The 24,422-nt window shown below is 44.7% G+C and overlaps 1 protein-coding gene and 1 pseudogene across 3 annotated transcripts; one reads left to right on the top strand and one right to left on the bottom strand.

Moving 5' to 3' along the window:
* Nucleotides 1-260: 260 nt before the first annotated feature.
* LOC148537800 (protein kinase C delta type-like) lies at nt 261-1,846 on the bottom strand (annotated as a pseudogene).
* Nucleotides 1,847-3,887: 2,041 nt separating this feature from the next.
* Nucleotides 3,888-9,182, top strand: CUNH19orf25 (chromosome unknown C19orf25 homolog). 3 transcript variants are annotated; one of them, XM_088460389.1, is made up of 3 exons: nt 3,888-3,988; nt 7,085-7,240; nt 7,342-9,182. In XM_088460389.1, exons 2-3 carry the CDS (start codon nt 7,111-7,113, stop codon nt 7,530-7,532), a joined length of 321 nt encoding a protein of 106 aa, XP_088316515.1. In that variant the 5' UTR covers nt 3,888-3,988; nt 7,085-7,110; the 3' UTR covers nt 7,533-9,182. The 3 variants fall into 3 exon arrangements, with proteins under 3 accessions (XP_088316515.1, XP_088316517.1, XP_088316516.1); XM_088460391.1 differs by having other exon boundaries at nt 3,921-4,004; XM_088460390.1 differs by lacking the exon at nt 3,888-3,988 and adding an exon at nt 4,025-4,316.
* Nucleotides 9,183-24,422: the final 15,240 nt, after the last annotated feature.

Below are 24,422 nucleotides of genomic sequence, written 5' to 3'. Positions count from 1 at the left end.
CCAGGGATGAAGCCGAGGTCGAACAGGCGGCAGACAGTGCATCTCCTGGGATGTAGCGGAGGTCGCACAGGCGGCAGACAGTGCATCTCCAGGACTGTAGCCAAGGTCAGGGCTGGCGGCAGACTGCATCTCCTGAGACGTAGCCAAGATCAGGGCAGGTGGCAGATTGTGCATCTCCAGGGACGTAGCCGAGTTTGGGGTAGGCAGCATACAACGCAGGAACAAGATGTTTTTAGGACTGCAGATTTTTCTGCTTTTTGTTAGTCCAGGTCTTTGTCTGATGGCATAGTGTCTGCTTCCATTGGCATGTTGTGATAAATGTTACCCCATTTAGGGCACACAAATTGAATGTTATCAAAAAGCCTTTGGTTCGTGATGGTAATTGGTTCTTTCAACACTTCACTATGGGACAAAGGAATTTGCTGTTTTTCATCTAGATCCATATAGTCCTTGTGCAGTATAACTGGGGATGCTGTTTTTCCAGTCTCTGTCGCTGCCCAGTTAATCGAAGAGAAGAAGCGGTGTTTTCGCACATTGCCATTTACTCCAAGCCAGAGGGTCTGTTCTTTACACAGGAGCTTTGTTATAATGTCATTTGTTACAGGATCAGTAAGCCCTGAATACGTTGGTTCTTGAGTAAGGATTATTGTGTTTACCACAGAAGCTGACTCTCCATTAAAAGGGTACTTGCGTAGGGTGAATATATATAAAATAACACCATATGCGAACCAATCCACACCAGCACTGTACGGCTGGCAAGTTATAATTTCTGGAGCATTATAGCCCTTAGTCCCACCAAGTACTTTGGCATTGGTTTGTCCATATGCATTCAATAGGGCCAGACCAAAGTCTGTGATTTTAACATGACCCTCTGTGGTTAGTAATATGTTCTCCTATTTGAGGTCTCTGTGAATAATTCCTCTTGAATGTATGAACTGCAATCCACAAACCAGTTCAGCAGCTATAAATTTTATTGTGGTTAGGTCCACTGGTGAGGTCTTCACAAAATCAAACAGATCCCCTCCGCCAGCCAGTTCCATTTCACAGTATAGATAGCTCTCTGTGTGGAAGGCTGCATAACCATGGATCATAAAAATGCTCTCATGTGACATTTCAAGTAGCTGACACTCAACCAAACTGTTCTCATGTTCTATTATTGCTGGCTTCTTTAAGATGTTAATCAATGCTCTCTTCTTTAAGATTTTCACTGCCACTCTTTCCCTACGAATAGCATCTGTTGCCAGCATTACTTTGCCATAACCTCCCTTTCCAAGTAGTGAGTGGAAAGTAAATTGTTCCACTGTTAAAGGTACAGTGTCTGTGGTTTGGTGGCTGGTGGGCATGGTGCAGCTCTCTTCTGCAGTTTGCTGAACCAGTGGGATGCCTGGTTGGCCTCTGCTAATTGCTGTTATGAATTGATTTTTCTTCTTTTTTACAAATCCAGCAAACCTGTCCCAGCGTCTCTGTATAGCTGCTTTACCTGGCTTCTTTTTGGTCATCTCTTATGGAAAGGTTTGTCTGGCCTACTCAATGGCTGCATCCCTCCCCTGGATCTTTAGCAACGTCAACGTTTCTCCTGTGTCTCACTCGCCAAAATCTGGTACATCTGCTGCATGCATGAACATGTTATGAACTGATCTCTTTTCTTTTTTAGAAATCCAGCAAACCTCTCCCAGCCTCTTTGTACACCTGCTACAAATGCATTGTTTATTCTCACCTCTCTCTTAGCTGTTTTTGCCTGGCCTGCCTCCTTTCCTCTGCATCTCTCTGCTTTTTTGGTCTGTTTTCCTCGGTTTTTTTGTCTCCCTGCTTTGTCTGGAGGTTTTTTTCTCATAATAGTTCCCATGTTATGTCAGAAGACAACAATGGGGCTCTTAGAGAATAAAGCAAACTTGCAATATCACAAGATGTGACTGCGCAGTTTGGAGTTTCTGAAAACAGAGCTTCAAATGTTTCAACAGCTGTACAAGTAGTTCTGTGATGTCATCAATAATTGTGATGTCACAAGCAACTGCAGTGTGCAGTTGAGCTTAGTCCTAAAGCACATATATTATGGCAGTTCATGTATATGTAAGTTTCATCCTGTCCAAACTGTAAACAGTAAAATATATATCTAAAATGTACTTGTGCCCATATTAAGACACTAAAATTAATAATTTATTAGAGAGAATATATTTTGGCGATTAGACTGTATTGCTGACAGTATTTATCAGAATAGAGAAGCATTTAAAACAGCCTTTTATTTCAATTTTAGACAGTGGGTTCCAGTCAGAAATACCACAAACTGATCTTTGTGATGCTTACTGCTATGTATTACAGAAAAAATGACCAGTAGCCTACTAGGCTTAATTTTCACTTTAACAATATGTGGCCAATTTATCACAAACAGCCCTTTTGTGGCGATATGTGAGACTTTTATGTCAATAACCGTAAGATGTCTGCCAGACAGAGATAGGAAGCTGCGGAGACATGATTGGTCTGCTCAGTCACAGTTCTAACGGGACCTTTAGTAGGGAGGTGTCATATTCATGTGATCACTAAGTGACCCACATGCTCTTTAGTAGGGAAGTTTCAGGTTCATATGATCATTAAGTGCCATTCTTTTTTATCACTTTAGCAAAGGGTATCTCCTTTTATTTGTAGACTTTCACATTACACTGTTGAAATAAGCAGAGTGGGGGGTGCAATTGAGATGATTAAAGGAAGGCGCTAGCCACAGCTATTATGCAGACCACACCCCCACAGCACGGCTCATTCCCCACCACATCACTAGTCACACCCCTTGAGGCAGCACACAATAGGCCCTGTTGTAAATTTGAGCTCCAGGCCCATGTGGACCCTAATCTGCCACTGGTCCTTGCGATGTGGCCGGAGTGCACTCCGGGCTGCTGCGCATGCGCAGTCCCGCGGACTGCACATGAGCGGCGCCCATTGCCGGTGGAGGCTTCCGGGAGATCCCTCCAACCAGCTGATATGTGGTAAGTACCTATAGGCTACAGCGGCTAACGCTATCTTGAGATGGCGTTAGCTGCTGGGGCCAATATTGGGAATGCTTTGCATTTCAGATATTGTTACATTTGGCAGCATCGCATCCCCCATAGAAACCTATGGGGGAGGTGCCTGCCAGCGGCAATGGAGGGATCGCAGCAGGTTTCGGAGATACCTGCTGCGGTCCCTCCTTGAAACATCAAGGGGTACTTAATATTGGAGGTAAACCCCCGAAAACGTGTTTTTGGGAATTTTACCTCAAATATTCAAGGTGCCTGCCAGCGGCAATGGAGGGATCGCAGCAGGTTTCGGAGATACCTGCTGTGGTCCCTCCTTGAAACATCGAGGGGTACTTAATATTGGAGGTAAACCCCCGAAAACGTGTGTTTTCGGGAATTTTACCTCAAATATTCAACGATAAATGGGCCCCTTGAAGTCATATACCTCTTGAAGAACATAAGATACTAATTAATGAATAAACTCCAATCTGGTGCCAGTAAACTATAATAATAATAATAATATAATAATAATACAATCCATTTATTGGGCAAATATTCGTTTTATTAAACATATTAATTTACTACAGTGCATGTACCATAGAGAAACATAGAACACACGACTTGGCACAACTGAGGCATAAGCCAAGTATTTGCTTCAAGGAAGAGTAAATTCGAACTTTCCATCGGTAGATGGCGCCCACAACTCGGAACAGACTTTGCTGCTGTAACGTCTAATTATATCAGTCCCTAATGAACACTGTGATAGCGCATGCGTTTTGAAAGAAAAAATAAGTGTCCCCAGTGCAGGAGCTGTAAGACTACCACAGAGGCCATTTTAAAGAAGACCTCTTGTGACTGAGGCAGATAATTGTCCTAGCAAATATGGCTTACAGAACGAAGACACTTACTAAAGTACGCTGTTTCTCTAGTGTCTGCAATTAATGATTCGCTCCAACCTGGCCTGGCGGACCCTGCTGCCTCTGTGCTTCCGGAAAAGAACGGTACAAATTTCAGCAGGTTGTTTTGTATATGCTTTGTTGATTTTAATATGTCATGAGGTGAACCTGTTGCTAAAAAGTGTGGGGAATTTATAATGAAAGATAGTTACATTATTAACGTAATATAAACTTTTGTTTAGCTCACACATCAATAATATATATATATTTTAATGTAACAAGTTAATCGTGAACCTTTAGTCTAGTCCATGTGAGACAAAAAGTATTCGTTTGTTACAAAGCAATTTCTTATGTGGAACTAGACCTCTGCACTGTTTTACATAACTCACCAGTGGCAGATAATACCGAAAGACACAGCTGGAGTTGAATAGAGGTAAGTGATCACCACACCACCTGGACTCACTGTTTTGTTGACATTTCTTTAGTGTCGACATGCTAATAATGTGGACATTCGGAAAGTCCATAAAACGTACCAATCCGAACAAATACCTCTCACCCACTAATACATAGATACCTGGACTTATACTGTACCTCATACTTGCTCCTAATACATAGAATCAGGACACATACTTCCCACCTTCTTTAAATAAATAGATATCAGGATAAGCAAAGTTTCATATATCCTATTATATAGCGCTATCAAGTCACCTACCTCTCTTACTGCTTCCCCTAATACACAGATATAGGGGGCACGTACCTCTCTTACTGCTTCCACTAATACACAGATATGGGGGCACGTACCTCTCTTACTGCTTCCCCTAATACACAGATATAGGGGCACGTACCTCTCTTACTGCTTCCCCTAACACACAGATATAGGGGCACGTACCTGTCTTACTGCTTCCCCTAATACACAGATATAGGGGGCACGTACCTCTCTTACTGCTTCCACTAATACACAGATATGGGGGCACGTACCTCTCTTACTGCTTCCCCTAATACACAGATATAGGGGCACGTACCTCTCTTACTGCTTCCCCTAACACACAGATATAGGGGCACGTACCTCTCTTACTGCTTCCCCTAATACACAGATATAGGGGGCACGTACCTCTCTTACTGCTTCCACTAATACACAGATATGGGGGCACGTACCTCTCTTACTGCTTCCCCTAATACACAGATATAGGGGCACGTACCTCTCTTACTGCTTCCCCTAATACACAGATATAGGGGGCACGTACCTCTCTTACTGCTTCCACTAATACACAGATATGGGGGCACGTACCTCTCTTACTGCTTCCCCTAACACACAGATATAGGGGCACGTACCTCTCTAACTGCTTCCCCTAACATACAGATATAGGTGCACGTACCTCTCTTACTGCTTCCACTAATACATAGATATAAGGGCACGTACCTCTCTTACTGCTTCCCCTAATGCACAGATATAAGGGCACGTACCTCTCTTACTGCTTCCCCTAATGCACAGATATAAGGGCACGTACCTCTCTTACTGCTTCCCCTAATGCACAGATATAGGGGCACGTACCTCTCTTACTGCTTCCCCTAATGCACAGATGTAGGGGCACGTACCTCTCTTACTGATTCCCCTAATGCACAGATATAGGGGCACGTACCTCTATTAGTGCTTCCCCTAATACACAGATATAGGGGCACGTACCTCTATTACTGCTTCCCCTAATGCACAGATATAGGGGCACGTACCTCTCTTACTAATTCCCCTAATGCACAGATATAAGGGCACGTACCTCTCTTACTGCTTCCCCTAATGCACAGATATAAGGGCACGTACCTCTCTTACTGCTTCCCCTAATGCACAGATATAAGGGCACGTACCTCTCTTACTGCTTCCCCTAATGCACAGATATGGGGGCACGTACCTCTCTTGCTGCTTCCCCTAATGCACAGATATAGGGGCACGTACCTCTCTTACTGCTTCCCCTAACATACAGATATAGGGGCACGTACCTCTCTTACTGCTTCCACTAATACATAGATATGGGGGCACGTACCTCTCTTACTGCTTCCCCTAATGCACAGATATAAGGGCACGTACCTCTCTTACTGCTTCCCCTAATGCACAGATATGGGGGCACGTACCTCTCTTGCTGCTTCCCCTAACACACAGATATAGGGGCACGTACCTCTCTTACTGCTTCCCCTAACATACAGATATAGGGGCACGTACCTCTCTTGCTGCATCCCCTAATACACAGATATAGGGGCACGTACCTCTCTTGCTGCTTCCCCTAATAAACAGATATAGGGGCATGTATTTCTCTAACCCCTTCTCCTAATACACAGGTACATAGGCATCTATGTATTTTGTAGACCTCACCACAGTCAGTGCAGACTTGCAACAACTTATACTTAAGGCAAGAGATGTGTCTGAAATGAGATGGATCTTTGCATACTCGCAGCTCTGCATAGACCGCCTCTCTATCTTCACATGGCTGCTGATATTGCTGAGGTTTTGGAGCAGAATGGTTACCGAGGTTATATTGAGCACCGTGACCAGGCAGCTGGAGCGCTAGCCATTTCTGCAGCTCACATGGTGATACAATCCAGTAGGGAATCTTTTCTTGACATTCACTGCAAGAGTCTTGGCACAATTGGGTATCAGAGTGGTGTCTGGGGACTGCCATAGAGCAAAATGCTTTCCAGGGTAGTTTCAATATATGTTGATATAGCAGAGAAGCAAGGACCATGATTATTCTGTTGTCACCCAGTTAAGTGCACTTAGCAACAAGTGAGTTGTGACTGAGATGCACACGTCTACCACTGTACTCATGCACAGTTGTACAGAGGGTTGGTTTTATAGTTGTATATAATTTCTGTTCAGATATGATTCTTTTTTGTTGTCATATTGTTGACTCAATATTACATAAACATCTGGGATTGTACTTTTACATTGTAGTACATACACGGCAGCACACATACCTCCTTCCACTGTCTAATATGTTGACATCACCACATATACTCTTATAACTTTTAAAATGTATATAACCAGGCACTCCTCAAACCTTTACTAATCTAAAATTAATATATAAATCAGAATTGTTCTTCTAATTTCAAAATATATAATATTTCCTCTTAACAAGTAAACCCTGCATCCTTGTACATAATGTAAACCTTAATACACAGGATATATATTTTCTTTTTGCTTCGGACATCTAGATTTATTTCTATGAAGCATTTTTGAGATGACATCCAGAGCAAAGAAGCGCATTGTTCTTCCGTCTCGGCCAGAACCCCCTAGCGTAGAGCAGATTCTGGAAGATATTCGTACTGTTGTAGCATCTGATCCTGTGTTTGTCTGCGACCTCAGTGAGGGTAAGCATAAAACATACTTATTATAGCATAACATAGACCTCAGAACATATTACATAATGAGTCCAGGACTTACCTTGTTCCTTGCAATACTTTTGTGACAGAATCCTCAATACCCACTCATGATCCTCCCAGTGAGTGGGATAAGAAGTACTTGCAGAGCTGCTCCTATGTGGAATTAAACAACAAGTTGAAGGAAGCCCAGGTTGAGCTAAAGGAGAAATGTGAGGCTTTGAGATCTTCTGGGATGAAGCTTGGAAGTGTTATAGAAGAGTTGAGAGAGGCGGCCATGTGACTGACTTGATGTATTTGCTTAAAAAAATAAAATGTACCTATACTTCAGGTACAATATTTATGAACCTAGGCTAGGCATAGGAAGCATGCCATTTACAAGTAAGAAGTATCTAATAACAATGATTAAGTGCTGCATGGCAATCATATCACCACATCAGCTATGTGCGCATCATTCTACTCATATGAGTTCTCCTTGTGGTACAGTGAGCGGGATGAAGATGTGGCTGCTGATATTGCTGGGGTTTTGGAGCAGAACGGTTACCGAGGTTATGTTGAGCACCGTGACCAGGCAGCTGGAGCGCTGGCCATTTCTGCAGCTAACATGGTGATCGAATCTAGTAGGGTATCTTTTCTTGTCATGTCCACACATTCACTGCAAGAGTCTTGGCACAAGTGGGTATCAGAGTGGTGTCTGGTGACTGCCATAGAGCAAAATACTTCCAGGGTAGTGCCAATATATGTTGATATAGCGGAGAAGCAAGGACCGGAAATATTACAAAGCATAAATGGTCTCACCTACCACAGCAAGCACTTTCAAACTAAACTGTTAAATACTATGAAACCCAAGAAGCGTCGCTGACCATATGCTTATACACTGAGGCCCTGATTCAGAGCCGGACACTCTGACAGAGCGCTCGCTCTGAATCAGAGCCGTCCTTCTCTTTTTTTAGAGCGGCCTCCTGGCCTCATCTGTCTTCTTGCCGGGGTTCACGTCGCCCCCGCGGCCTCTGCTGCAAGCGTACGGTTGGTCGGCTGACCGCCCGTTCACACACCGCATGATGGACAGATATACCTGCCATCGACTGTGTAGCACAGCCGCCGCAATATGTCTGTGAACGACGTCGTTCACACTGGCCGACAGGCACACAATATATTGGCTGATCAATTGATCGGCCAATATATCTGCCAGTGTGTACCCAGCTTTACTAAGCCTGCCATTTAGCTGAGACAAGGAATCCCATAAAGCATTGCACTTTATTATATCTGACCAACCAACATCTAAATGTTGGTTGGTTAGGAGACTTCAATCCTGCATACAGACAAATCCTAACTAAGAAAAAAACCTTTGAGCAAAACATAAGTTAGCCACATTCTTTGCATTCACCTTATTAATAAATTACCTGAGTCAGACAACAAGGAAAAGTGTACCAATAAGGCTAGTGCTCACTTTGACTTTTTAGGAAAAAACTGAATGAATTATAAATAGACCTGCAATTTAGAATAGGAATAGTTGTGTACAAATAAGAATTGTGTGTGTGTGTATATCTACTATATAAAAATGAAAATTTGTCCTTCTGTCATTCTGTCTTTCTATACAAATCCACAGTTTACAAGCCAAGATTGTGAAATTTTACATACGAGCATATTAAAACACGGCAGAAGCAACTAAAAAAAATTTGAAATCGAAATTAATTGTTAATTTTTAAATAATGAAAAAACACAATTTTTGCATAGCATTCGCACTCTACAGGTCAGGTACGGAATTAGAAAAGGATTTAGCCCACAGTTTACAAGCAAAGGTCTCTCATGGTTCTACACCTAAAACACAGAATAAAAGCATTGTCCTCTTTGGTTTATTGTTAGATGCAGATTTGGACATAATTCTTCTTAGGCCATCTGCAAGGTCAATAATAAAAATATTAAAATGTTATTTTTGTTGCATTTCATAATTTGATTTTATAACATACATTTTGGTACACACTGTACTAAGGAATTATTTAATTTTATTCTGTAGCATATAATCTAAGTCTCTGAACATCATTTACTATGGCTCTCGCATGGAGTTTAAATGCTGTATGAATTTATTAGGGAATTTCGGGGATCCGGGGCGATCCGAGCTAAGCTCGGATCTCCCTGCCTGCCCCGGATCCCTCACCCGAGGCAAAACCTTGCGATGCCGCTGTCGGATCGCGAGGTTTTGTATTGAGCAGGCTTAACGCTGATTGGCTGAGAGAGCCGTCTGTCACGGCTCTCAGCCAATCAGCGTTAAGCCCATTTAATATGCACATAGGAAGCAAAAGAAGATGGCGCCCGCCATCCCTCGCTGCCTGACAATGACGGCACCCCCCCCCCTGCTGACACCGCCGGCACCTCCACTGGCAGCATCCCCCACTGCCGACACTGCCGGCACCCCTGCAATGCTGCCCCACATACTCAGGACACCCTTAGCGACCCCCACACTGCCGGCACTCCCACACTGAGGACACCACCAGCACACATGCACTGAGGACACTGCCGGCACCCCCGCTCTGCCAACACCCTGCATTGAGAACACCCTTGCACTGCCAACACAGCAAACCTGCACTGAGGACACCGCTGGCACCCCCGCACTGCCGACATCGCCGGCACCCTCCATTGGGAACACCCCTGCACTGTAGACACAGTCAGCAAACCTGCACTGAGGAACCGTTATTGATATTAAGCCAGGCTTATTATGAGTCTGAATATGGTAAAAGTTGATATCTGCATCCATGAGGAGAGATCCATCTGATTTACAGTCAGGCCCATAAAGATGGCAACTATACTGGGATGCAAAAACGCAGCTCTGCAGCACAAATTGTTATTTATACTTGCTCATGCATCAACTTACACAACTAGATGGTGTCAACAGTGGCGACCAAACTTTTTTGTCTTGCTGGACCGCACTATTGTCAGCCCCTGAAGGGTAAAACTGATTGGATGAATCTTATACACCGTGGAGACCCTGAATGCCGGAAACAGCTGCACAAGGAACTGGAAGTAGTTGCTGTGCATTTCATAGTGCGATCCAGCAACCAGGAAGTACACAGTCATCCTGGTATCAGAGCAGCAGAAGATCTTGGCCGTGTTTACATTGTACATCCGTCAAATTTTGAATGCTTCTATCTCCGAAGTTTGCTTTACACCGTTACAGGTCCTACTTCCGTCAAAGACCTTAGGACTGTGGATGGGGAAGTTTGCCACACTTTCGTGAGACCTGCCTAAGGAGAGGTTTGTTGGAGGATGATGTGTAAACAAACATTCTTAAAATCCCGGGCAACATCGGGTACTCCAGCTAGTGTGTATATGTATGTGCATTTGGAATCAGTTGGTGTTGACTCTCAATATGAGATCCAAAGAGCTGTCACTATCAGTGAAGCATGCCATCAGTAGGCTGAAAAATCAAAACAAACCCATCAGAGAGATAGCAAAAACATTAGGTGTGGCAAAATCAACTGTTTGGAACATTCTTAAAAAGAAAGAACGCACCGGAGAGCTCAGCAACACCAAAAGACCCGGAAGACCACGGAAAACAACTGTGGTGGATGACAGAACAATTATTTCCCTGGTGAAGAAAAACCCCTTCACAACAGTTGGCCAAATCAAGAACACTCTCCAGGAGGTAGGTGTATATGTGTCATAGTCAACAATCAAGAGAAGACTTCACAAGAGTGAATATAGAGGGTTCACCACAAGATGTAAACCATTGGTGAGCCTCAAAAACAGGAAGACCAGATTAGAGTTTGCCAAACAACATCTAAAAAAGCCATTACAGTTCTGGAACAACATCCTATGGACAGATGAGACAAAGATCAACTTGTACCAGAGTGATGGGAAGAGAAGAGTATGGAGAAGGGAAGGAACTGCTCATGATCCAAAAACATTCCACTTCATCAGTGAAGCATGGTGGTGGTAGTGTCATGGCGTGGGCATGTATGGCTGCCAATGGAACTGGTTCATTTGTATTTATTGATGATGTGACTGCTGACAAAAGCAGCAGAATGAATTCTGAAGTGTTTCGGGCAATATTATATGCTCCTATTCAGTCAAATGCTTCAGAACTCATTGGATGGCGCTTCACAGTGCAGATGGACAATAACCTGAAGCATACTGCAAAAGCAACCAAAGAGTTTTTTAAGTCTAAAAAGTGGAATGTTATGCAATGGCCAAGTCAATCCCCTGACCTGAATCCGATTGAGCATGCATTTCACTTGATGAGGACAAAACTGAAGGGAAAATGCCCCAAGTATAAGCAGGAACTGAAGACATTTGCAGTAGAGGCCTGGTAGAGCATCACCAGGGATGAAACCCAGCGTCTGGTGATGTCTATGCGTTCCAGACTTCAGGCTGTAATTGCCTGCAAAGGATTTGCAACAAAATATTAAAAAGTGAAAGTTTTTTAAATGGCAACCCAAACGGATCCGATATTTGGGGATTTACCTCACTTCCCGTTATGATCTTCTCTATTGTGAGAACTTCCCACCTCTTTTTTCCAAAATGCAGGCTGACCTAAACTCTTGGAATCATCTCATTATTTCTTGGCTGGGCAGGATCATATCGGTTAAAATGAATATCTGTTGAATGAATTCCTGTTGCTGTACCAGCCACTCTTCTCCGAGATATTCAGAGGGCTTTGGTCCACTTTATCTGGAACCACAGACCCCCCCGAATTTCGGCCAATGTCTTGAAGAGACCGGTTGATGCTGGTGGCAGAGGCCTTCCAGATATAAAACTTTATTACCTAGCCTCCCATTTCTCGCAAATTGTCACCTCTTTTTCGCCTTCAGGTTCCACTTCCTGGCTAGACCTAGAAGCTGCCCACGTTGCCCTCCCTGACTTATCCTCCATATGGGGCCTATCCCCCGCACAACGCCCTGTCACCTTTAAGCAACTTTCTGCCCTTAAATTTAATATCTCCCTTTGGGATCGACATTCTGTCAAATTGAATCTCACCTCTCCAATTTCCCCCCTAACTCCCATTTGGTTCAGTCCCTTATTTCCCCCTGGCTCCTCCACCAAAAAAGCACACTCATGGTCTAAAGTGGGCCTTAGGTTCCCTGTAGATTTCTCCACTCAGGGCTAATGGTTGTCCTTATCAGAACTTCAACTACAATGCCCATCCCAAATACTGAACCCCTTTGAATTTTTGCCAAATTAGCCATTTTTTGCGATCTTTACCTTCTACATCGGTACCTGGGGAACTTACGCCCTTTGAATACCTCTGTAAATATCGTCCCCTAACCAAAGCCTTGATTTCGCAACTTTACTCTATCTTCCTTGATGTAACCCTTCCCCCTACAAGATCTCATGAGATTGAATGGGAGAGAGATCTAAGCCCTCCTCCGGAGGAAACATGGGAGGAAGTCCGACTCTGTATCGCTAAATGCTCCATCTCCACTAAAATGAAAGAAACCTCATATAAAATCTACTATTGATGGTACTATACTCCTGTGCAACTCCATAAGATGTTTCCCTCCTCGTCACTTGACTGTTGGCGAAGTTGCGGCCATAGAGGCACTATGCTACATATCTGGTGGACATGTCCAAATATTATCCCCTTCTGGGATTTGGTTCATGACCTTTTGAACTCTCTCTTGGAATCCCTGGTAACAAAGGACCCCTGGGTATTTTTGTTATGCTGCTCACCCCCAAATCTTCATACATTTTCAAAGAAATTATTTATGCATATTCTCTCGGCGGCCAAATCCCTTAATTGGAAGAATACTTCCCCACCATCTCTTCCTGCGCTTTAACAACAGGTTTGGCATATAGCTGCTCTGGAGGAGATAACCTATTACCTCCATGATAGAGGACACATATTTACCCAAGTATGGGCTCCCTGGCTCTCTGCTGAACATAGACCTCTGCCCCCATCTTTTTCTGAGGGATGAACACTTGCGGGGACCCATGGATGGTAGCCGCAGACTCCTTCGCCTCATTTTTCTTTTTATCGCTATTACATATTTACTTTTTATTTATTTCTCTTAGTTTAACCTGACACTTTTTATTCCATTTATTTATGTGGTCATTTTCCCCTATCCCTTTCCCTCCCCAACTCCTTCCTCTCCCTCCACTTATCCCCCCCATGACTTCTGTTTTGCGATCGATGTCTTTTATTCAAGTACTTATTTGTATTAATATTTTGGTCATCTATTTATATCTGATGTCACTACTCACAGACTGTCTTATATCTTGTTTTTTTTTCTCTAATTGATTTTGCAGAGATATTTGACATTTGTATTGTATTATTGTTCTGCTGTCAATGACACGGTTCTGATGTTTATTTTTCTGTTATGACTGACCATCCAAAATAAAGAATTTGAAAAAAAAAAAAAGTGAAAGTTTGATTTAGGATTTTTTAGTTTGTCCCATTACTTTTGGCCCCTTAAAAAGTGGGAGGCACATATAGAAAACGTTGTAATTCCTACACCGTTTACCTGATTTTGGATGTAATTACCCTCAAATTAAATCTGAGAGTCTGCAATTAAAGCACATCTTGTTTGTTTAATTTCAAAGCCATTGTGGTGGTGAATAGAGGCCAAAATATGAAAATTCTGTCAATGTCCCAATATTTATGCACCTGACTGTATGTATGTATGTATGTATATGTGTGTGTGTATATTATATATATATATATATATATATATATATATATATATATATATATATGAGAGAGAGAGATGTGTAGGAGCGGCACTCAGAGGATTCAGTAAAGAACATGACAACTGTCTTTCTTTGGTCAAAGTTTCAGTGTAGACACATTTTAATTTTTCATCAGGAAGACTGATAATCACTAGCTATTGTAACATCCAATATTTCTTCTTCAGGGTCCACAGCCTTTATGTTGGGGTATATGGATTCATCCAGGTACCAAACAGTTAATTCAAGCTCTCGGCTCCCAGGATGCACCAGGTCCTCCCCATATACCCCGCTCCTGGGCACAGGGCGTCAGTTGTTCTGTTTGGTGTGAGAAGGCACCGCACTAGCAGTTGTTTTTTGTTTTTTTGCTGAGCAGGCAGCACGTGTTTTGCCATCAGTGGCAACTAAGCATCTGATGGGAGACGCGCGGGTCGCCTGCTCCATCTACCCCTTGCCGCAACACTGGCCAAACGACTGGTGCTTTTGGTAGGGGCATACGCTCTGGACCGCGTCCGGGCACAGGGGAGGCAGGTAAGTGTGGTTGTGGGCGGCCTCTGACGCCGCAGTCACTAGCGGTCCATCCTTCGGTGGAGACTGGCCGGGGGACTGCTGTTGTGGGCAGCCGGGGAAACCTGGATCTGCTTTCACTAGACCACCAGGACATGAAGTGCCTGACAGCCGGGGGATTAATGGCGGCGGCCATTTCAGAGTGCTGGGTGGGTCCATGCAGCATAGGGGAGGTACGGTTCCCTGGCGGCCCCTCCCCCAACCCGAACTACGGCCCTCACAAGGTTTCCCACGTTTGGGTTGCTCCTCTCAGCCTCTAACTATATGAGCCTGCCACAGATCACTCCTGGGTGCTCTCCATGGCTGCTACTCAGGAGGTATTGGGTCAGTCTCTCTGTATACCTCTCCCTTGGGACCGGTTATACAGAAGCTCCATTTGCTACTAAGCTTACAAAGTGTTAACCTATCACTATTGTTTCTCCTTATTGCCCTCTACAATAGGTGTGTCGGGTGTTTAAAGGGAAAAAACATTTTCACGTGTGCTCAGTTCCTTGCATAAGAGTTGATTATGTCAAAGGAATCTGAAAGACAGGTGGCTGAGGCCCCTCTGTTAATATCTTGTATGGCCTGCAATGCAGGTTTGTCCCCTCAGGACTTTATACAAAATGGTCTGTGTGCTCACTGTTTTAGGGAGTCTCCACAACAATCAAGTTTACCGACTTCTGGGCAAGAGCCTCCTTGGGCTTCTTTTTCCCAGATCTTGGCGCAAGTGGCGGAACGGTTGGCAGCTCCGGCAGCCCCAGTGGTGAGATATCCACAGCCGCTACAGTCGGCCATGTTTTTGCCCCCTATGATGCCATCTTGGATGGATATGTATGCACATACAAGTCAGGCTGTTACTTCTTCTTCAATGGCCTTTCAGCAGCCACAGATAGCCAGGTCAATACAGCCGAAGGCCAGAAGGCGTTTGGCCGCACATGTCAGCAGGGATACGGACTCTGCTTTGAGGAGGCACAGCTATCCTCTCAGGAATCTCTCTCTGAGGAAGAGAGAGATCATTTTCCAGTGGCTGATGTTCCCTTTTTAATTAGGGCAGTGAAAGCGGTGTTAAATATTGAGGAGGAGGAACCGTTACAAAGGAAGGTGCCGGTATTTAAGCGCCAGAGAGTAGTTAAAGCAGGGTTTCCCGGGTCAGAGCATTTATCAGAGCTCTTGGGGGAAGCATGGAAGGTTCCGGATAAGAAGTTCCATCTTTCCTGAAAGATTTCGGCCTTATATCCGTTTCCTTCAAAGCAGTGTTCTAGGTGGGAGGTTCCACCATCAGTGGACACACACGTGGCTCATTTGGTAAGGAGTACCACTTTGCCATTGCCTTCGGCCTGTTCTCTTAAACATCCTACAGATAAGAGACTAGATGGTTGTCTTAAGGCAATGTTTTCAATCTCTGGGGCAGCCATCCGGCCGGCTATGGCCACAGCTTGGGTTGCCAGGGCCATCAAGGAATGGATGAAAACTTTGTCCGAATCTCTGCCACAATTGTCCAAGGAACAGCTGGAGATTGTGTTAGGGAGGCTTCGTCCTACCTGGGGAGGCGGCATTAGATAAGGGGGTTCTAAGGCAGCTGGCTTACCCTCAGCTTTGGGTCCTAGGCAGAGAACTTCTTCCTTTCGCACCTTTCGGCCACAGGGGAAAGTCAGAGGTCAACCTTCTGCTAGATCAAGCTTTGGCAGAAAACCACTGCCGAAGAAACCCTGGCAGAATAAACGCCCAGGTACCAGATCCCAGGATAAGCCTGTGGCCTGATGGGACGGGCCTCCCCCTGGGGGATCCCAGGGTAGGAGGCCGACTTCTTCAGTTTCCAGACACCTGGCATCTCACCACAACAGATGCCTGGGTTCGGGAAGTGGTCTCCCAAGTTTATGCTCTGACATTCTGGAGAAGTCCTCCCCGAAAATTCTTTACCGTGTCCCGGCCAGTGGGTTCGGTGAAGGCGCTGGCCCTACAACAGGCTGTTCAGTCCTTGCTAAGGGCAGCTGTGATCATTCAGGTGCCAAAGGACCAGGTACAGAAGGGATTTTATTCTCTCCTCTCCACCGATGCCAGTCTTTGAGGTTGGAAAGTGGTGACAGGCCAGCACATCTTCCAAGGGAAATGGACGGAGGCAGAGAGTCATCTGTCCATAAACCTGTTGAAAACTGAGAGCAGTTTTCAGGGCTCTAGTACATGCCCAGGGGTTATTGCACGGCAGACCGGTGCAGGTGCAATCCGACAATGTTACCACGGTGTCTTATCTAAACGGCAAGGGGTCACTTGAAGTCAGGGAGCCATGACAGAAGTGTCAAGGATCCTGGTCTGGCAGAGCGTCACCTTCCTGCGATAACAGCCGTCTTTATACCAGTGGTCCTAAATTGGGAAGCGGACTTCCTGAGTCGGCAAGACATAAACGCCGGAGAGTGGGCTCTCCATCCGCAGGTGTTCCAGAGCCTAGTGGACAGATGGGGTCTTCCAGAGATAGACCTCATGGCTTTGAAACACAACCACATGGTGCCCAGATACGGGTCCAGGACCAGGGATCCGTTAGCCGATTTCACAGATGCTCTGTCAATAAGGTGAAATTTCGGGCTGGCATATTTTCCGCATCTGGCTCTTCTTCCCAGACTCATCAGGAAACTCAAACAGGAAGACAGTGTGGTGATCATTATAGCTCCCGCTTGGCCCAGGCGCCATTGGTTCACTGATCTACAAAATCTCTCCGTGGCCTTTTCCTCTGAGGCAGGTCCTGTTAGTTCAGGGTCCCTGCTTGTATCAGGATCTTCCTCGGCTGTCTTTGACGGCGTGGCTCTTGAGGCCTCCGTCCTCAGAGCCAAGGGGTTTTTAGAGTCAGTAATAAAGACAATGATAAGGGCATGGAAGCCTTCTTCAGCCCGCATTTACTATAGGGTTTCGCGCATATTTTTTCATGGTGTAAACTGAGAAAATATGATCCTGGTGTGTTTAAGGTTTCCCGAGTTCTTTATTTCCTCCATTCAGGTTTAGAAAGGGGTTCTCCGTCTGGCCTCCTTGAGGGTGCAAGCTTCTGCGCTTGGGATTTGGTTTTAGCGTAGGATTGCTCCGCTACCTGATAAAAGAACCTTTTTTCAGGGTGTTTTGAGGATGCAGCCGCCTTTTGTTCCCCCGCTAGCACCGTGGGATTTATCATTAGTTCTTAAGGCATTACAGGCTCCCCCTTTTGAACCGTTGAAATCAGTAGATCTCAAGTGGATGACAGCAAAGACCATTTTTCTTTTAGCCATCGCTTCTGCTCGTAGGGTGTCTGACCTGGCAGCGCTGTCAGTTCTCTCTCCTTTCTTAGTTTTCCATCAGGATAGAGCGGTGCTGCGTACCAGAGCAGGATATCTTCCTAAGGTGGTATCACGATTTCATATAAATGAAGAAATTGTGGTCCCAGTTTTTCAGGCTTCAGGTTTATACGTGGGTGAGGCTTCCGTATCTATGTGGATCGTACCAGTAACTTGAGAAGGTCCGATTCTCTTTTTGTTCTGTATGGCTGCCATAAACTGGGTAGGCCAGCCAATAAACAGACCTTATCAAAATTGCTTCGTATGACTATATCGCAGGCATACATTCAGGCTGGTCGTAGGGTGCCAGATTTGGTCAAGGCACACACTACGAGGTCTGTGGGTCCTTCGTGGGCAGCCCGCTGGGTTGCCTCTGCGGAACAATTGTGCAAGGCAGCCACTTGGTCGTCTGTCCACACCTTTATTAAGTACTATGCATTTGACACCTTTGCCTCTCAGGATGCCTCCTTCGGGCGCTGGGTCCTCCTTTCTTCCGAGACACAGGAGCGTCCCCGCCCTTAGGGGTACTGCTTGGGTATATCTCCAACGTAATGGCTGTGGACCCTGCAGAAGAAAATAAAAGTTATGGTATGACATACCTTTGTTAACTCTTTTTCTTCGAGGTCCATGGGGTCCACAGGACACCCACCCTAATGCACCTGGTGTGATTGGGTAATTGTTGGTATCTCTGGGTATTTCCCTCTTTGGTGAGAGATTGGTCTAGAGAACATATATCCTTCCTTCTTATCTGTTTTGCTTTCTCTTGATGGGCTTTATACCAAACTGACGCCCTGTGACCAGGGGCGGGGTATATGGGGAGGACCTGGTGCATCTTGGGAGCCGAGAGCTTGAATTAACTGTTTGGTGCCTGGATGAATCCATATACCCTAACGTAATGGCTGTGGACCCCATGGACCTCGAAGAAAAAGAGTTAACAAAGGTATGTTATACCATAACTCTTATTTTATTCCATCCACTGAATGTGCCGTTTAAATCAGCCAGAGAGCTACTAATACCTCTTTTCCACCAAAAACCAAGGTCCAACCTGGGTTTTCAGACATGGTTCCAACCCAGGTCAGACACCGTTTACACAGCACCATCGATCTGGGTTATTCTCAGGTAAGCCCCGTTCACACTGAACCTGGGTCTGCCCTGCTAAACTTGTGAGGTCATAAAAAGTGGGAGGTGACTGCTCCACAACCACCAATCAGCTCATTTTAGACATGAGCCAGTTCGGATAACCCGGGTTGCGCCGTTTACACTGCACCATTACCCAGGTCCATCCTGGTAGCTACCTGGGTTGGATTCCCGGGTGACTTGACCCAGGTTATTTTTCAGGTACCCTTTTACACTGAGCTGCGACCCGGGTAGACCCAGCAAAAACCCAGGTTTTTGCTCTGGTGACAAAAAGGTATAATTCAGACTGACGCTTTGCCTCAGCAATCTGTTACATTGTACTTCTTTTAGATACAAATTAGTGACCATACATCATACTATTTACATGTAAAAACTTACCAACGAGTAATTACCTCACCTCTTGTGCCGTGCAGCACCATAAGGAAAATGTTTCTAACAATATCTGTTTTAACTTCCTATATTATTATTTTAACCACTGTAATAAAACCATTGTTTGTTATATTTACTACATTGTTGTATATACATTTTAGATGCTTTTTATCAATCAAATTCTCTAAAGTTTCCGAAAGACTAATATTTTTCACGCCATCACTTCTATATTTCCACTGCTTAGCATTCAGATTGTGCAATTTGTAATTTATGGGGATTTTTGCCCAAAGTCTTAAGACTGAGTGGTAAGTATTGTTGGTGTACCACACTACCTCACCCACCATAGAGCATCACAGTGACTGCCATACAATATAAAGAGCATCGCAGTGACCGCTATACAATATAAAGAGCATCGCAGTGACCGCCATACATTACAGAGGAGTAGTTCTCACAAGCATATAAGACATATTTCCAATTGCCTCACAATATCATTCCCTCCTTAATAAACCCTTCCTCAGGAACTATTAACTTCTTCAACATCATCATAACAATACCATGCAATGTAATTTATATCATTAACCCCTTTACAATGATCACTTTCTTAATCCCCATTATGAGCCTCAACATCATCAAATAAATTAATTGATGTACATTGACCGCCTAATTACCTGTCTCTTAAAAAAAAAAAAACACCTTAATTTTAACCCCAATAAAGCATTACCCCTTATTCCTATCAATACTACCATAAACTATACCCATTCCTCCCTATAGCTTAACCTATTTATTGCAGCCACAGAAACACTCAGGAAGCTTATTGGGAGAACAGCTAAGTAGGTTTTCAAAGCAAAAGTGAAAACTAGGAAATTGCAGGTTCAGGCTGCCAGTGGCAAAACAAACAATAGTTGAGCAAAACTGGAGCAGATCCGGGCAGGGTACAACCAGATCAGGGAATACAGTAAATAATACATGAGCCTATCATAGGAAGTAGCTGGACAGTAGGCCTGAATCAGAGACGGACGCTAATGTGATTGCAGCAGCGTTTCCGTACGCAATGCAGTTGTGAAAATATGCAAATTTCAGCAAAAATCACCTGAACTTCAAGCCACCCACTGCTGCCTTCTCACCTGCGTGCGAGTACGCATACCTATGTAGACATCGGTAACATTGAAATACATCGGCGGCCATCTTACCCTTGCGGAAGGTCTGACCTGCCGCAGCCATGGGGGCTCTTCTGACACGCAGAGTTGCATATGCAACCGCAGTGGCTAATTTATGCACGCCCATGTAACGGCGTTTAAACGGGCACATGCCTGCGTTTTTGTGACCACTCCCCATTACCAACCCCAAACGCTGCCAGTCTGTCACTCAGTTGGCGATGGATTCCTCTGTGCGTGTGTGATCGCGGTGCTTGCGCAATGGCTAACAATCGCTCGATTTGCGAGCATTACTTTTGGGGGCACTATTACAGAGGGCATTACTACTGGAGCCACTGCAGAAGGGGTACCACTGCTGTGGGCATTATGTGTAAGTGCCACTACTGCTGTAGGCATTGTACAAGGGTCACTACTACTGTGGGCATTGTATTAGGGGCACTACTACTGTGGACATTGTGTATAAGGGGCACTACTGTGTGTCAACATAAATAAGGGACACTACTATGTGGTGTAATGTCAATCAGGGGCACTATGTGCAGTGTAATGTGAATAAGCTTGTGCTACTGTGTGGTGTAGTTGTAAATGGGAATACTATTGTGTGCCCATGCCCCTTTCTTTTGAGACCTTTCCTTTAGCATGCCTCCCAACCATCCCTATTTTGGCAACAATGTCCCAGATGGGGGGGGGAAATGGTGAATAGATGCCATGCGCATGCATGTATGCGGCATCTATTGACTGGAGAAAGGGACTGGGAGCATGCCCGGAAGCTCCAAGAGCACTATGCATATACCCAGCATGATTGGAATTATGGGGCGGCGCTAGTGATTATGGCTTTTCCCATGAAACCACACTACTTTGTCGGGTGCACGCACCTTCTGCGTGTGAAAATTCTGCCAGGGGGCGCCAAAATGCATCTTCGCTTACCAACAATATTAGGCTCGGGCCGGCCCTGCAAGTGCTACATCTGGGCATTGTATTGTTTGATGTGCTCTGTAAGTCATGTGGAAGCAGCTGATATGTATTCCCCTGTGCTTCGTGATCTCTGATGAACGTGTATTGAGCGAGGTGTCTCTTCTTACGATGTAATCCAGATTATCATAATGATGACAAGGAGGCTCTTATATGAAGAACCATGGGGTTTATTGTTCTGAATTTGGATAAACCAGCAGTGATGACCCACTAGGAATGAATGGGAAGGGGCACCGGGAAATGAAAAGGTGGTTTGGCCAATGTGGTATAATCGTGGGAGTGAGTCTCGTGAGTCTCAAAAGTCCCAAGTTAGTCGAGCTGAACTAGCTCAGAAAAGTTACAGAGACTCTTGGTTGTTCCTAATACGAAGATTTGGAGAGTAAGGAGTGTGTGTGTGTATATATATATATATAGAGAGAGAGAGAGATATAGATATAGATATATATATATATATATATATATATATATATATATATATATGGACGGATGGAGATGCTGTTTCTCTATGTATCTGGGAGTCTGTTTGGATTATGGGAGATGCACCTGGGCGTTTATTGGTATTTGGAGGAGTGTCGGTCTACAACTGAGGGAAAAAAAAAATATATATATATTGACCTCCCCCTTAGGAGCCTTGACGGTAATTTCTGCATGTGTGGGCCACCAGAAATGAAACCACGGGAGAGAACAGTGCCAATAAATTTGTTATGGGAAAAAAAATAAGGAAAAGGAGAGTAGGAAGGCGCAGGTATGGCAAAGTGCGCACGTCAGAAGATCGTGGGGTCAAAGCACCCAGGGAATTGGGGGGTTTGCCTATTAGTGAGACACTGGTCAGGCCATCAAGATATGTGAAAGCCCCTGAATGATATTAAGAGAGCGGCTGAAATATAAAGGATTCGATCAGGGCTTATTCAATTGCTGTAAGAGGGCCCATCAACTGTGAAATAGGGGCAAAGGTAGTGAGCTATATGTAAGCACAGGTTGTCAATAAATAATGGGGCAAATAGTATGATTCTAAAAGGCACTGGGCCTGATTCAGAGCCGGACGCTATTTGCGCTCGCTCATTCAGAAAAACGGGCCGGATATTTAAATTGAGCGCTCGCTCTTTGCGGTCTGTTGACGCCTCTATGTCTGAGCGAGCGAACGAAACAAGCGCTCGCTATTTTGTAAAGACGCCCCCTGGCCGCTCGCATCATACGTCATCTCCGCTATTTATTAGATTAATCGAGTACATCGAAAGGCGTCTGAACTGCTCGCAGTGCTTGTGGTTGGATTTTCCTACCGCAATCATGCGAACAGTTCAAGGCTAAGAAACAACCAAGTGACGTGGTCGATGACGCTGCTTTGTTAATTATGCACACCCTTAAAACACCCGTTTTGACCGTTTGGCACGCCTGCGTTCGGATCTCCACTTCCCGTTTTCAAGCACCTCCCCCTGTTACCACCCACAAACGCCTCATCCTGTCACTCAAATTAGCAGGCACTCGCAATTTTGCGAACACACGTTTTCCGACCGCACTGACTGGTTGGCGCATGCGCATTATGACCCATAGGCATGCGCAGATGTGCGAACATCGCTCGGAGCGAACGAGCGGCCGCTTACGAGCGGCTCTGAATCAGGCCCTTTGTTCTTTAGGTCGTGAAATTACAGCCAGCTGCCACAAGAGGGAGCCAAACCCTCAGGAATAGAGGTTTAGGGGTAAATTTACTAAAGTGAGAGATTTTAGAAGTGGAGATGTTGCCCATAGCCACCAATCAGATTCTAGCTATTATCTTCTAGAAGGTACTAGTTAAATGTTAAGTAGAATCTGATTGGTGGCTATGGGCAACATCTCCACTTCTAAAAACTCTCACTTTAGTAAATATACCCCTTAGTATCCTGTGTCATAGGGTTTAATACAGAGCCATGAGATGTGGTAGTACTTTAATGAATTATAGAAATAAAAAATAGAAAATGTACACCCTGCTCACACCACAGGGGACAAGGGCTAACAGAGCTGGTAAGAGGGGGTAAACCTGCAGGTGTAGTGGGAAGAGAGCTTATGGCCTTACTATAGAGATTTCTGATGGTGTGATGCAGACTGAAAAGACACTTTGTGTAAACAGTTAAGGCAACGGAAAAGGGTGACACGAGATCAGGGCTTATTCAGAATGGCGGGTGCACCAACCCAATGCACCCTTTCAATCACTAAATCACGGGACACTTCCCAAGAGAGGTTGAATGTTTGACAGAGAATGGAGTGTTTCAACAGAAATGAGCTAAAGCTGACCCTTTAACAGATTCAGGGAGTTCCACCAACGGAATATTATTCCTGCGGGACCGGTTTTCTAAATCCTCCAACTTATTCCAAAGTTGGTAATTTTCCCTGGTCAGCTCCTGCACAGAGTGTTTAAGATACCTACGTCGTGCTTAGTGGCTTCTAATTGTTGTTCTGTGTCAGAGACCCTTTGTTATAATTTGTGCAGCTGTGATGTTATATCTTGACAGCCTGTGGCAAGGAGGGGAGCCATGGTGGACTTAATAGCATCAACATATGGGACAAGAGAGGAGCTGCCTTTTTTTGTTAGTTTTGGTGCCATACTAACAACAGCGCACTGCTTCTCCTAGCGTGGTGGTGGGGGGTGAGGATTTGGTGTGGTAGTGATGAAGCATTCCATATAGCGACATTGAGTGACGGCAAGGCCAAATGCAATAAACGGATGGCAAATAGAGACTTCTAAAAGCCTTGAAAAGGTTTGTCCCAACACGTTGGGGATGAAGCCCTGAGACAGAGCTCCCCTACTCCATCAAGCCGGGACCGGAAGTCCTCAAGTAAGGGCTATATTTACTAAAGGTCGATTATTATGTCGATTTTAATCAACTGAAATCGACTGTATAAATCACTGGCAATATCTCTCATTTACTAACATTCGATTTTGAAATCTATTTCAAAATCAAACTCGATGTTAGTGGAATCTGCCTGATGTAAATGCATTTGATTTTGAACTTTCTGTTCAAAGCTGAATACAAATACAAAAATCGAATTTACACATGGAAAAAA

Source organism: Taudactylus pleione, unplaced genomic scaffold (genome assembly GCF_031769625.1).
Source record: "Taudactylus pleione unplaced genomic scaffold, aTauple2 ptg000044l, whole genome shotgun sequence".
NCBI lineage: Eukaryota > Metazoa > Chordata > Amphibia > Anura > Myobatrachidae > Taudactylus > Taudactylus pleione.
The sequence above is the reverse complement of the archived record's forward strand: the minus strand, read 5'-3'. Positions and strand labels throughout refer to the sequence as shown.